A 14,433-nucleotide genomic window follows, 5' to 3' on the forward strand; every position below is an offset into this window, starting at 1 on the left:
CCCAGATCTCGCGAGACTGCCGCCCGCGGCGGGAAGGGGAGGGGGAAGTCTCGCGAGAGGCGGGGTCGCGCAGGCCGTGGAGGTCGTTGGAGTCACCGAGCGCCGCCAGCCCCGGTGCCGCCGCTCCCGCTGCTCCCACCATTCCCGCCATGCTGTCCCGCCTCAGCACCGCCACCAGCGCCGCCCTGCGCCGCGGCATCGCCACCTCCGCACAGGTAACGTGGGTGGGGAGCGGGGCCGGGCCCGGGGCCTCCACAGAGTGGGGCTGCGGGGCTCGGGGGGAGCCCGGGGGGGAGCCCTCGGTGCTCCCCGGTGCGGGGCTGTGGAGCCCGTGTGCTCCCCGGTGAGAGGCTACGAGGCTCCGGGTGCGGCCCGGGACCTCCTCGGTGAGGGGCTGTGGGGCTGTGGAGCAGCCCAGGGAGAGCCCAGACCCTTTTCAGTGAGGGTGTGCAGCCCAGTGAGGGTGTAGCTCGGGTGGAGCCCCGCTCCTCGTCGGTTCTGGGCCTGCAAGGCCGCGGTTGGACCCAGTTCCTCCTCGGTTGCGGGGCTCGGGTGGAGCACGGGCCCTGCTCAGAGAGGGGGCTGGGGGCCGGGCAGGAGCTCAGGTTCTCCTCGGTGAGGGGCTGTGGAGCCCAGACCCTCGCGGTGAGGGGCTGCGGGGCTCGAGTGGAACCTGGGGAGAAGCTCCGGTCCGTCCCAGTGAGGGGCTGCCAGCCCAGGTTGGGCCCAGTTCCTCCCCGGTGAGAGACTGTGGGGCCGGGGAGGAGCCCAGACCCTCCTGGGTTCTGGGGCTGGGGAACCCGGGGAGGAGCCCAGACCTGATGAACTTCTCTCTCTGGTGGTGTGCGGTGGGTGATAGGCAGGTTTCCCATTTCCTTCCTCTAGTGCAAACGTGCCCCTGCGTTCCAGAGGTTTTAAGAGCTAAAGCTGGTGGCTGGGGTTTAGCAGTAATCCTTTGTGTGCTTGAAATCCACCGTTTTGCTGACCCCAAACCAGAGGAGAACTGCTGCTGTGGTTGCATGGGTAGGGACCGACCTCTATCTGACATTAATAGTGCCAGTGGGACACGACAGAGTGGTTATTGGAGCTATAAAGATGTGCTGCACAGGAGAGGCTTGTGTAAGTTTTTTTCATAGGAACTGTATCTTTTAGCAGTGAGGTTTTGGCCTCATGGTATCAGCTCAGCGATAAATAGGGCACAGCACTGACTCATGCCAGACTTTGCTTCCCCTTCAAGAGTTTTATGCAAAATTACATCTGTTACAATAGCAAGAAAACCAAGATGAGGTTGGGCTGATCTAGCTCTTGGGTGGATTATTTCTTGTCATAGCACAGTAATTAAGGTGTTCATGTCAGGACTTGGAGCTATTACGGCTTTATCTGGTAAGGCTGTGATAGAGAATGGCTTTTTCAGCAGTAATTGTATTGCCATGTTGCATCTCTGCAGGAGACTCATTCTCCATCACTCCAGAAGAGCATTGCACTTTAAGGTTTTTCTGGCCCTTTTCTCTCATCTGGCAATACTCTACAAACAGGAGCACAGAGAAATAACGTCCTGCCAGTACACGTGTGAGGGTAAAATTGGTTCACAGGGCAGCCAAGAAGAGTTGATTTTACTTGATTCTCAGCCACATGATCAAAACTGGAAGTTCTAATCACGTAATATTCTCAGACCTTGATCTTGAGGCAGCTGCAGGTCCTATGTTGAATTTATTTCTGACCTAAACATTTTCTTCCTGTACATACAGTGGTTATTACATTTATTGCAGACCATTAAATGTACTGATTTGCCAAATGGGAAAGCATATTTTTTTAATACTGGCAATATTAATAGTCTGGAGAAACTACAAACCAGATTTTGCCCTAAGTCAGACCCGGGTGGCAGGTATAAGTCTCAGGCAGACATTTCTGTCTGGAGAAGGGTGATCCTTTGGGTGCCTTTGCCCCAGACTTGCTTCCCTTTTGAGCTTCAGGTTGCAAATAAGTTTCCTCCAACTTGTCCTGCCAATAAACCTGGAGGATCCCTGGGAGGCTCTCACGAGCATCACTTTCTGTGGGCTCAGGCTGTCAAGTTTGCATAGTGCTCGGTGAAAAATTGAGAAATAGAGCTAAAAGTAAAGAAAGTATGGTGAAATCCCCAAGGTCACCGCTGGGGTGGTTGCCAGAACATCACCCTGTGTTTGTTGTCTGTCTCCCACAGAACAATGCCAAGGTAGCAGTGCTGGGGGCCTCTGGGGGCATTGGGCAGCCGCTGTCCCTGCTCCTGAAGAACAGCCCGTTGGTGAGCAAGCTCAGCCTCTATGACATTGCCCACACTCCAGGAGTGGCAGCTGACCTCAGCCACATCGAGACCAAAGCCAAGGTCAAAGGTACTGCTGGGAATGCTCTGTGTTCCCGAGGGATCCTCTTGGGTGACTCTGGCACCGTTGCTTGCAAAGGGGAATCTTCACACAGCGATCCTGAAGCCTGGTGTCAATTTAAGTAGCTTTTTCCTCGAGCAGGGCATGATTAAGATTTAGCTGATTAGATTGACATGTATGGAGATGAAAATGGCCTGTGGTTGCACTATTGAAGGGGAATTTGTGATATCTGGCAGGAAACACTCAGTGAAATTATTTCTGAACAAAGCCTGAGTGTTGAATTTAGAAGTTTGACTACAACTAGACTTAACACTCCCTGGGTATCCACATGGATTCCACATGCTTCTTTTCTGAAGGGACACTGTCAGGTTCTGATGAAAGCAAAACTTATTCTGCTGATCTTTATTTTGCCTGAAGACCTCCAGAAGGTGACATTTTACTTGAATGTGCCTGCCTGAAATTCTCTGGGGCCACTGACTCTCGTGCCAAGGTTTTTGGAGAGTAAATACACGTAGCAGGAGGAACTGGAGTTTTCAAAACAATTGAATGTGGGATTCTCACCACTCTGATTCTGTAAGTTTTGAAACCAGGATAAAACATCAAATGGGATCCATCCATAATTGTGTTTCTTTGCTTTTCAGCATAAGTTTGAATTGAAGGCTAAATTAAAAAAAAGGAATTGGATGCCTCTGGGTGTAATTTTGTACTTCAAAGTATCAGATACTTAATAACTCTCAAAAGCATAATGCCTGAGTGTCTTCCATTTCAGGCTTCATGGGACCTGAGCAGTTGCCAGAATGTCTGAAGGGCTGTGACATTGTTGTTATTCCGGCGGGAGTCCCTAGAAAACCAGGTATGTTCTCTTTGTTGGAAAGCCCCAGGGCTGCTTTGAAGTGGATCTCTGCAGTGCTACTGCTCAAATAGAGCTGTGTCTGGTGCTTTATGGTGGTGTTGGCTTGGGGTGTAAGTGGTCTGTTAATGCCCCTGACCCAGCGCTGCTTGTGGTATCAGGCAGCTCATTCAGCCTCTCTCTTAGACTGTCCTTTATGAAAAGGGCAGCATTGATTTCTGGAGTTCCCACGTGGGGTTGAGGTGCAAAGACCTTTCATGTAAGTGATCCTAAATCTCCCTTTGTGTTTCTTGCCCTGAGGCAATGCTCGAGGAATAAAAACCAGTTCATTGTTTCATTTCTCGGGAGAATAGAAATAATTTATTTGTATTGCATCAGTTGTGCAGTAACTTCTTGGGACATCTCTGAATAAATGCTGTTAAGCCTTCCTAGAATGTCTCTGACCCACATCTTTTCTACTTTGTTTTTCAGTATCCTCTTTGGAATGTAACAAAATTCTAGACTTTAATGCCTAGCTCTTCCTAAATCTTCATTTTTCACAGTTAAGTAGCTGCTGCAACAGAAATGGGAGGTGGCACTTACACAACCAGCAATATTTTGCACAGAGCAGTTGGCATTTAAACTGGAGTTGTGGAGGTGACTTAAGAGAAGGAGGAGAATTCATCCTGGGAGCAATTAGGCTGCTCTGAGTATCAGTGGTGTGGGTCTGTATGGTCACAGCATACTCCAGGCAGCTTAGGTGAAATGTGTTCTGGCAATGGACAGCTGGGCTGGTTGCTCCTGACAAGGGCTGATCTGTTTGTCAGCAAGAGGAGTTATCTTTGGAGCCAGTTCATTACTGCAGCTGGAGAATTTACTCTGGATCTATGAAACCAGGAGCTGATGTGTCTCTGCCCAGGTTTTTGATTGGGTTGCTTGCCTATGAAGGGGTAGACTGTGGGTAACAGGACACTGCACTGGCTGTGTTTCAGGTATGACTCGTGATGACCTGTTCAACACCAATGCCAGCATCGTTGCCTCTTTGACAACAGGCTGTGCAAAGCACTGTCCAGAAGCCATGATCTGTATTATTTCTAACCCGGTAAGTGTTTTCTGAAGGCTTTGGAATGTAGAGGAAAAAAAAAAAACAACCAAAATCCAGACTGAAAATACTAGAGTAATCCAAATTCTTTTTGAACAATATCTTTAAGATCTACAGTGTATTAGCAGAAAAGCTCTAAAAGCCTGGTTCTACTAACCCATTTTTCTTGGCTATATTTAAGTCAGAGGAAACTTGGATATAAAAGTGCTTAATATCTCGAAATCTGTGTGACTGGTTATAATACAAGCTGGTGTATTAGCTAAAATTAGGGATAAAAGTCTTAGCTCTCTAAGGGAGGAGCCTTTGTAATGGGAATGAACAAATTTATTGTCTTAATGGTTATGTAAAATTAATGACTTTTATTCCAGCCTGACTGTAAATTGCTCTTCAATTTAGGCATTAAAGTAATTGGCTGCAGCTGCTTCCAAGTTGGAAGTGTAGTTCGGATTGTTTGTTGGCCTGTTTAAGTTCATGCACTGGCTTTGTTATTATACTGCTTTTAATCAGTGCTTGCCTCTTCTTGCTGGTAGGTAAATTCAACCATCCCTATAACTTCAGAAGTCTTCAAGAAGCACGGTGTGTATAATCCCAACAAAATCTTTGGTGTCACAACGCTGGACATCGTCAGAGCAAACACTTTTGTGGCTGAACTGAAGGCAGGTCATGGTTAACAGCTGCTGGGGGAGGGACACTGCCTGCTTTGGTGTCAGATCTATACAGAAATGCTTCCAAAATCACTGCAGAGAGCCAAAGGAGCTCGGATTTCTGTGGAGCCAGAGGCAAAGGCAATGATTCCCTGCCTCCATTCTCTAGAGGAGCCTGGAGATAAGGTTTCTTGCAAAACGTGGTTCAAGAGGCTTTGACCTTTCCTTTTCATAGCCCTGTGAGTGAGCTACGTGTTCTCCTTAATTCCATTGGCATTTCCAACCCCTGGTGCAACCGGAGGAGAGGGTTGAGTTGTTGGATGTGTTTGCAAGTCAAACTCTGTGCTGTGTGTTAGAGGATATTCTGCAAAGTATCAGGAGCTGTAACAGGTTACTGCTCTTAATAGCCCTGGTGGTGTTTATGTTGTGCTGCTGTTTATCCAAACTTGCAGTAATAATGTCCTGTAACTGTATAAAGTGATCAGAGTAACCTGGAGCTGCCTCTGAAACTCCTGCCCTGTGTAGCATCGGGTTATAGATCACAGAATCATTTAGGTTGGAAAAGACCTCCAGGATCATGGAGTCCAACCTTTGACTTATCAATATGTCCATGTACCCAGGGCAGACAGTGAAGTGTGGTGTTTTCACTTGTTTTTCTTGCCCATGTGCTTCAGAAGCTGGAAAGTTTCATGTTTCCCTTAGGGCTTAGATCCAGCTCGAGTAACTGTTCCAGTTATTGGTGGCCACGCTGGGAAGACTATCATCCCTCTGATCTCTCAGGTAGGTCATGGTGACTGCTCTGGGTGGCAGCACACTCCTCAGGGTGTTGGGGTTGATGTAAAGTGCCTTTGTGATGGCAGTTCATTGCTAAGATGGAGCAGAGGCAGTTTTCCCTGCTCTCATGGCTGCTTTCCTTCTGGGATGAGATGCAGGATGAGATGGAAGGCAGTAAGCCAAATCTAACCTCTGGATGGTGTCAATAGTGTAAATAGTTCCAGCTTTCCTCTAAAGGACTTAGGGATATAAGATCTGAGGTGTGGCAATGGCAGGTCATCAGGAGAAACTCCCTTCATGCATCTAAGCCAGACTGAAATGCAGTTCTTAAGCAGGCTGCAGCCTTGTGGGGAGATGGCTGGGATATGGCCAATGGCAATCTGCAACAAAAAGGGGAAAAGCTGTGCTCTAAGTGGGGAATAAAGTATCCTTCACAGAAGGATTTTCTTAAGGAATAAGAGCTTTGGAGCAGCTGCATGCTGAGAGGGTGCTTTGGTTAAGCAGTCCATTGGGAGAGACACAGCTGTGCTTAAGCTACTGGCAGAGCTGTGTCTGAAGGTTTAGTAACTTCTAAATAGTGCTGGGAGACTGGATCCTTCATAAGGCTCTTGACTTCCATAATGCCACAGTGACCCGAATATTTACAAGATGACTTTTTGAAATTCCTAACGCTTGGACGGCACCTGTTTAGTGCAAAGGACTCCACAGTAGTGAAGAACCATGGCAAGCCCTGGTTTGGCTGCAAAGCTGCAGTTTGTCCTTGAGGAATGTGGGCACGGCTGGGCTCCTGTTCCAGCCCTGCAGTGACCAGTGGCCCTGGTGACTCCTGCAGTTGGTCAGTGTCACACAAATTATGAGCTGGGCTAAACCCATTTGCCCAGTTGAGAACTATTGGTAATAACTGCAGTGGTACAAAAGACATCGTGTGGGTGAGTGGCCTTATGCTGAATCTGGAGGGGTTCTGATATTGGATAGTAACGTTTTTTTCTTTCCTATCTAGTGCACACCAAAAGTGGAGTTTCCTCAGGATCAACTGGAGAAGCTTACAGCGAGAATTCAGGAAGCTGGCACTGAGGTTGTCCAAGCTAAAGCAGGAGCAGGTGGGTTCTTGAGTAGAGCTTTCAAGTAATTCTTGTTATCTACCTGAATGGATGCAGTCCCCTGCAGTTTAATCTTACTTACAGTTTATGAACTGCTGATTAGGGATCTAGCCGTGGCTGCCTGAGCTTTGCTACCAGAAGTAGCTCAGTATGTAAGACTAAACATTAACTGATCCCACACCATATATGGCTTTAAAAAGAATCTTCTGTGTCAAATTAAACTGTTTCTTCTATAAATCTGGTCAGCTGGATAGCATGTAGCTGGCCAAGAGCTGCTGCTTTATCCAACTGCTCACTGACTGTGAGCTTGAAGTCAATGACACTGGAGCTCTGTAAACATACCCGTATGGAAACCTTTGATGCCAAAGAAGGTATCAAATTTCAATGTGATCTGTTCTAAAAGTGGTTTAATTCTTACAGGATCTGCCACCTTGTCCATGGCCTATGCTGGTGCTCGATTTGTGTTCTCTCTGCTGGATGCAATGGGTGGAAAGCAAGGGGTTGTCGAATGTGCCTTTGTTAAGTCGGACGTAACGGAGAGCCCGTACTTCTCTACACCTCTGCAGCTGGGAGTATGTACTTTAAATCTTGAGGCTTAGTAACAGCAGCTACTGATGGAGTCTTGTGGGTTTTACTCAGTGATTTCAGTTTAGCTGAATGCCTGGTATTGCTGGAGTTAGCAGCTGAGTGTACTTCTAAGAGTCTTGGGTATTTGGGTATGGTATTTAGGCACATAGCTCGGCTTGGCAAGGATGCTGCTGCTTTTATCTGCTCTTAGACTGCAGATCACTGAGTAACCAGAAATTCAGACTTGGCTTAAGAGGTCATGCTTGCCTCAAGTCAGGCCTGTTTACTCTGGGCCTTCATATGATTAACCAGAGTCAGCAAACCTGTCTCCTCAGCCTGACCTGCCATAAGCAAAGCCCTCAGAAATCGAGGCACATGGGGAGCTACAGCATGGATTAGGATTAATAGCTTGCTTTCAGAACCTCTTCTGGACTCTGAAAGAAGTCTTCCTTTTGTCACCCTTATCCCATGGGAGTGATGGAGGACAAGGATGCTTCAGCCCTGTCGTGGCTGCTGGGATGCAAAAGGTGGTGTCTGCTGTGTTAGGTGCAGGCTGATGAGGGAATGGAAGCAGAGGGGTATTAAGAGGGTAGGGTTTGGATGTAGGCATCTTGAAAACCCGGGAGTGCCACTCTAAAGCAGTTTGAGATTGCAGGCCAGTGGCAAGCAAAGGACATAGACCGGGGGGAGCGATTCTCTTGCCAGATGGTGTGTCTGGAGGTGGGAAGGAACATTTGCTATCAGTTTCCTCTTGAAGGAGCTGCTGGACTTCCTTCAGGCTTCACACTTGTGAACAGTGAAGGAGAAGTTTGTGAGGGCTGTAGAAGTTGCCACAGATAGTAAGAGGTTTTGAACCTTACCAGGAAGCACAGGGTTGGCAGACTAGAGATGACAGAGGTCCAGGCTGGGTCTCTGTCTCAGCTGGGTAATACTTAGTCAAAGCTGTTAAGCTACTCTTTAGGTCAATGAATGGTTAATCCTTAAATCCTCTTTCCCTCAGAAAAAAGGAATTGAGAAGAACCTAGGCCTTGGCAAGCTCTCCCCCTTTGAAGAGAAGATGGTTGCTGCGGCCATGCCTGAGCTGAAGGCTTCTATTAAGAAAGGAGAGGAATTTGCAAAGAACTTCAAGTGAAGAGTTGATGATGGGGAGGAATTAACTTCCTTAATTTATTAAGGCATCATGTCACTTTATGACTTCTGATTCAAAGCTCATGCTTTGGTTGAAGTCTGTCTGTATTAGCTTGATGCTTGTTGCCAGTGCAGAGTCTAATCATCAATAAAACGGCCTCATTTTTTCAGTGTACCATGTGGACTTTTCCTGATGCACTTTGTCTTTTGAAGTTAGGGCTCGTAGGTCTCTGAGAGGTTAATGGTTTCAATAGAGATGAAATAGCCTTGTAAGGTGGGTGAACTAATTGCTCCCAACTCTGCTGCTGCCTGGAATTTGGCTTGGGCTCCTTGTTCAACACAGCCACTGTGTGAACCAGGTGTGATCAGATAAGATTAAGATGGGGTGAAGGGGCTGCACCAGTGATCCAAGAGGTGATTTTCCAGGAGGTGGCATTACCTCTGTTACCTTGTGTTACCTTAATCTGTTATGTAATTTGATTTTTAAAGGAGTTAGTGAAAGAGCACAGTGTTTGAAACGTCAGTCCTGCGCTAAGACAGTAATTAAACTGCTGAGAGCGACTTCTTTCTAGTTAGGAACAAAAGCCTTGATTTAGCATCTCCATAAATTTCTCTTACATTCATCCTCTTGTGAATATAAAAATAAATGTCTGCAAGAAGATGGTGATGACGAGTTCTGTTGCTGACTTCTTTGAAGGTAAGCTTTAATGAAGGAAGCAATTAATTCACTCTTCCTCCGTGCTCTGCGCTGCTTACGCTGTTGCTTTGAATTGCTCTCATCTGTGTAGGTTGAATTCTAAGTTGAACAGACTTTATTTAGATGAGGAGAAGGAAAAGCCAAAGCCCAGCACCTCTGGAGGAACTGAGGGGAGTGTTGGGTTGAACCAGAGAACCTGGGGCAGAAGCTTCTCAGAAGGAAGTAGATGCTCTTTGGTCACTGCCTTTCTTCTTCCTCCTCCCACTTCTTGTATTCTTTCTTTTGAGCTGAAGTGGGTTTTATTTTTTTTATTTTAATTAGTTCATCATTCTGAACCAGATCGCACAGTTGTGACTGTTGAAGATGCATTGATTATCAAGTGCCTGGTTCTTTCCCTGCCCTGTGGAACATGTGGGCAGGGAGGACAGCAAGCACAGTCCTTGTCAGTCCTCTCTGCAGAAATTTGGTGTGTTGAAGCTTGGTTTCTCTACAGGAATAGTAATGGAATTGAAGCGTCGGCAGTCATTACTCAGCAGGCTTGGAACAAAGTAATTATTAGGTGGTATTAATAGAATTAAAGATTAAAGAATTAAAGATCATGTTGGAGGGGGGCATGGGAGGATGTCAGAACTGGAGGACACTGAGGAGGAGTGACTGGCCAGACCTGGTGAGAATGACACAGACTGTTCCAAACAATAAATGGAAAGCATATGGCAGACTGCTTTAACACAGGTCATGGGGTGTAGGGGTTTTGCAGGCCTGTCAGCAATTTTGTACCCAAAATAGGCAGCACAGCTTATTAAAAATGGTGTGTATCGACCTGCCAGAGGTGTGTGCCATGGTCTGTGTGCCCAGCTGGTCCAGGGGAACTGCCATCCAAAGCTGCCAAGGAACCAGCTGCAGGGAAAGCCTGGCCTTGCACCCAGGAGGACAGGAGCACACAATTGTTCCAGTCCTGCTATTTTTAATGCAGCAGATAGAGCAGATTTCTGAGCGTTGGAGACTTTCAAAACTTGAGGTTCCTCGTGTGGCTTAGGTTATTCTATATTTTCTTGTGTCAGCAGTCCAAATCCAGCAAAGTCTGGAGGAATTGCATGGACAAGCAGAAAGCTTCGCTTGCACTGGTAGGGACTCGGGGACAACATGGGTAAGTGGAGCTGAGGCAGAAGAGGATTATTCCTCAGCACTTGCTGACTTGTAAATTCTCCAGGGTCTCCTTCAAATCCCCTGAATGTTGACAATGTCCCCACACTGTTTGGTTTTTGGGTTTGTTTCTTTTTCCCCCAATCCCATGCCTCGTGCGTGGAGTTGCAGCTATTCCCTGTGCCTGGAAATCCACTCTGGTTTGGGAAGGGAAAGGAGACACACTTCTTGTGGCTTTCTGCAGTGAAGTCAGGGGCCAGAAGGACACTGTCTGAAGAAATGGTCTGTGTAGGTGTTATCCACTTGGTCACACGTGCTGTCCTCATGGCTGAGCAGTTGTGTGGTGGGTAACTTAATCACTGTGAAGACTGAAGATGGTTTGCAGAGGGAAGTGTGAGACACACCCCCACTTCTCTCTGAGGAGATTCCCTGGAGGAGGAAAGGGTCTGGGGCATACCCCTCCTCAGGAAGAGCAGGGTTTGGCTGGGTGTGCCCAGATAAGTGTACAGCCTGCTCTGGAAGTTGTTTCCTGGTGCTGTGTCTCCAGGACACACGACCTTCATCCTCTCTCCTGTAAGTTGCTGCAGCAGGGCCGCCCTGCTGAGTCACGGCGCTCACTCCTGTGCCGGCAGCCTCTGGTGTTTACCTCCTGTGGAGGAGAGTGACCAGGGCTGGAGGAGGTGGAAAACCTGCCCCGTGCAGGACTCTTGGGTTTCACCCTGAATACTGTGCAGACTTTTTGTCTTGATGGTCTCTAAGCACCTCTTCCAGTGCAGCGACATTTCTTTGCACAGAGCTGCCGCCTCCTTGGGCAGCCCAGCTCTGCGCTGGAACACAGATGTCAAGATACAGAGGAGTTGTGTGTTAAGAGTAATAAATAAAGGTTCTCCAGATGGTCATATGTCAGGTCACTCGATCCCGCCTGCTGCTCCTGTACTGCTGGAGCAGCATATTAAGTGCAGGAAAGGATAGAACAAGGAGAAAAGCAAATTAAACAGTATGGCTTGAGTCTCCTCCTGGTTAACTGCAGTGTCCCAGGAGTCTTCAGGTGGGATGAGCAGGCTGGCACACCTGTGTCCCTTGTTCCTGGGAAATCTGTTTTCCCTTCCTGGCTCCATTTAAGGGCAGGTGCTTTGGTGTGGGGGTACAGACCTGCCACCCCTGAGCCCCATCTCACCCCAGGGGTGCTGTGGGTGGTGGGAGACATGGACAGCAGTTTGCCTTTGGATAAGGCTGGTACAACTGCTGCAGTCATGGCTGAGCCCTGGGGACAATCGATGGCATTTCGGTGATATTTAGGAGAGGGAGAAGCAGAGGAAACAACAGGAAGACAGTTTAGTGAAGCCTCTTCCTTGCCAAAGCTGGCTACCTTCCCAGCTCCAGCAAAGGAGCAAAACTGGAGAGGCTGGAGGTACTTAGATGTTGGATAACTATCACCCTCTCTCATGAGCCCACCTCCAAAACTGAAAGCATGCAGGGCCCACAGCAGGTGCCAGGACAGAAAGTGTTGCTTCTGTCCTCCTGAGCAACCACCAACACTGTGGTACCCAGTGTTCAGCCTTGCATTACTGGGGCTGGCAGTTCATCCTCTGTCCAGGGAGATGGTGAATGAATGGGGAAAGGAGAGGGGGAAACACACCCCGAGGTTGGGTGGGCACGACTGGGGGCGCAGACAGATCTCCCCTGCAGCCAGCTCAGCTTCCTCCTTCCCTCACAGGGCCGGGGTGAGGGCAGGAGGATCAGAAACCATTTGAGCTGCAGTTTTTGCCTCTGCAGAGGCCTCTCCCCCTCCCTTGGCTCTCCCGCCTGGCCACAGGCAGTGTGAAATCACCACCTTTGCATTCCCTGCTCTTGATTTACTGAAATGCCCGAGAGCTCCCTCTTCCCTCCCGGGTGCCTCAAAGCAGAGCTGGAGTGCGGCGCCGAGGCGGGAGGGTTTGTTTGCATTTATAGGGAAACCTGTTAATAAAGGAGACCAAAGGGACTGCTCTTTTCCTGGCTGCGGGAACAGATGGCTGGATAACGCAGTGCAATTAATATGCAGGGAGTCCTGCCGGGGCAGGGATTTGATTGCCTGTTAGGAGAGGTTACAACGCTGGAGCTGAGCTCTGTCACCGCTCTGCCTGTCCCTGACACCTGCTGCCTGCAGGGGCTCCATGGGGACTCTGGGACAGATTGGATGGGGCCACGAAGGAGGCTGTGGGCACTGATCATGGGGAAGGATGCAGCTGGGGGCTCTGGGACAGCAGCAGGTCTCTGCTTCTCCCACCCTGGGTGATGCTCAGGGAGGAGCTGCCCTTTGGGTTTGTAAAAGCCAAGGCTGGGTCTGACAGTAAACAGCTGCTTGGAGGTACTTCCAGGCTCATTCTTTCCTCCCATACTTGTTTCTCCTCTGAGTCTGGAGGTTTCAAGGAAAGCAGGAAGCGGCAGATCCTTGATGAGCCAAGGGAGGCATGTGCTGGGACATGGGAGGTCTCCTTGCCGCAGGACAGCACAGGTACAGAGTGTTTCCCAGGGCTTCAAAGTGTGACCAGACAAATCCATGAGGAAGAGAAAGCCCCTGCTGAGGGATAGGAGGGTTGTGAAGCCCCGGGGAGGCAGAAGACCCAGCAAACCCACCCCAGCATTGAGCAGGGCCACGTGGCCACGAGGTCAATCCCAAATCGATGGGAGCCTCCAGCTGCCGGCCCCAATCGAACGGCCCAAGGTCATCCTGGGTGCACTTGGGGCTGTTCCTGTACCCTGTCCCCATTGCACCCTGGGCTCTCACAGGATCGTGGGGCCTCCCAGCCCCTTCTCCTTTGTGCCTTTGCTTTGCCCCCCCCATTTTCTGGTGTTTCCTTCCCCCCGCTGCCTTGTCAGGGTTGCTGAGCACCACCAAAGCCAGCGCCAGGCTTTGATCAGGGGCTCCTGCCTGTGCTGTGCCAGCAGCACGTTCCCGCCCGGCACCGCCGTTCCTGGCCGCCCTTTCTTCTGCGTCAGGAGGCGGCTGGTGGAGATGTCGAACCTCAGCGCGAATCCTTGCAATTAGGCCTGTTCTGCTGCCTGCCTCGTTTGATCTCCTTTAATTATTTATCGCCTTTATTTTTTTCTCCTTCCCAAATCCTCGGTTTCTTTCAAGTGGTGATTTTCCCCCTCTCCCCCCAGCCGTGGCTGGCTCTGTCTGTTTGCTTGCAATTACCGACCCTTCTCCCACTCCTTCCATCTCTCCCCTTTTGTTCTCCACCAGATCGTCCCTTCATGACGCTCTCCCAGTTTCACCCCTCAGCTCTCTGTCTGCCTGGCAGCTTTTTCTTCTTGCTTTCCTCCATTTTTCCCTCCCAGATGGCTGTTGCCTTTCTCCATCCCATTCCAGGTGTGGTTCTGGCTGTGTTTGCTGCTCGTGCCAGCTCTCTGGCTGGGATCCTTCACCCTGGGCTGGGCTATACTCCCATCTCCCACTGCTGCTCTCCCAGGCTGCTGCCCAAAACCTGATGTGGTCCTGCTACAAAGCCCTGGCTCCTGGCCAAGCCAAGGGAGCCCCATGGGGCTGCTGCCCCCCCCCAATGCCAGGATCTCCCTGTGCTGCTTTTGCATTCCTCATCTTCTTTGTTTCTCAGGACCTGATGCATTATTCAGCGCTGCGGACTCTGCGGGTGTTGGGAGGATAATGGTGCTGCACAGGGCACAGGCTCACCCTGGGGATGCTGGATTTTCCTGTCACGGGCTGTTTTCCCCCTCCAGCATTAAACCAGGAATAGCCCTGACCATGCAGGAGGTACCTCCTAGGAGGTGGCATCTGCTGTCACCTCGGGGGGACGTGGCAGGCACAAAGGCAGGAGCAGGGGGAGGCAGCAGCAGCCCTGGAGATGCTTCAGAGGCTGCATCGCAGCTCCCAGACCCAGCCCCACTGCTCGGCTGAAGTTTAATAGAGACACGGATTCAACACGTGGCCACTTGTTTATGTAGTCCCTCCATGGATAACGGATGTGGGACACAGGTTTTGCACAGCAGACAGTAGGAAACAACCCCAAAAGGCTGTTAAATCCTTGTGGATAGAGGATGCTCATGCCCTTCACCTCATTCACAGCTGGGCACTGTGTCCCCCCC

General features: G+C 49.6%; 1 protein-coding gene across 1 annotated transcript; it reads left to right on the plus strand.

Moving 5' to 3' along the window:
* Window positions 1–41: 41 nt before the first annotated feature.
* MDH2 (malate dehydrogenase 2) lies at window positions 42–8,679 on the plus strand. The gene is made up of 9 exons (XM_027690829.1): window positions 42–215; window positions 2,201–2,369; window positions 3,130–3,213; window positions 4,182–4,291; window positions 4,822–4,947; window positions 5,638–5,715; window positions 6,710–6,809; window positions 7,230–7,381; window positions 8,377–8,679. Exons 1-9 carry the CDS (start codon window positions 150–152, stop codon window positions 8,506–8,508), a joined length of 1,017 nt encoding a protein of 338 aa, XP_027546630.1. The 5' UTR covers window positions 42–149; the 3' UTR covers window positions 8,509–8,679.
* Window positions 8,680–14,433: the final 5,754 nt, after the last annotated feature.

The sequence above is a fragment of the Neopelma chrysocephalum genome, unplaced genomic scaffold (assembly GCF_003984885.1).
Source record: "Neopelma chrysocephalum unplaced genomic scaffold, ASM398488v2 Primary Assembly neopelma1_82, whole genome shotgun sequence".
NCBI lineage: Eukaryota > Metazoa > Chordata > Aves > Passeriformes > Pipridae > Neopelma > Neopelma chrysocephalum.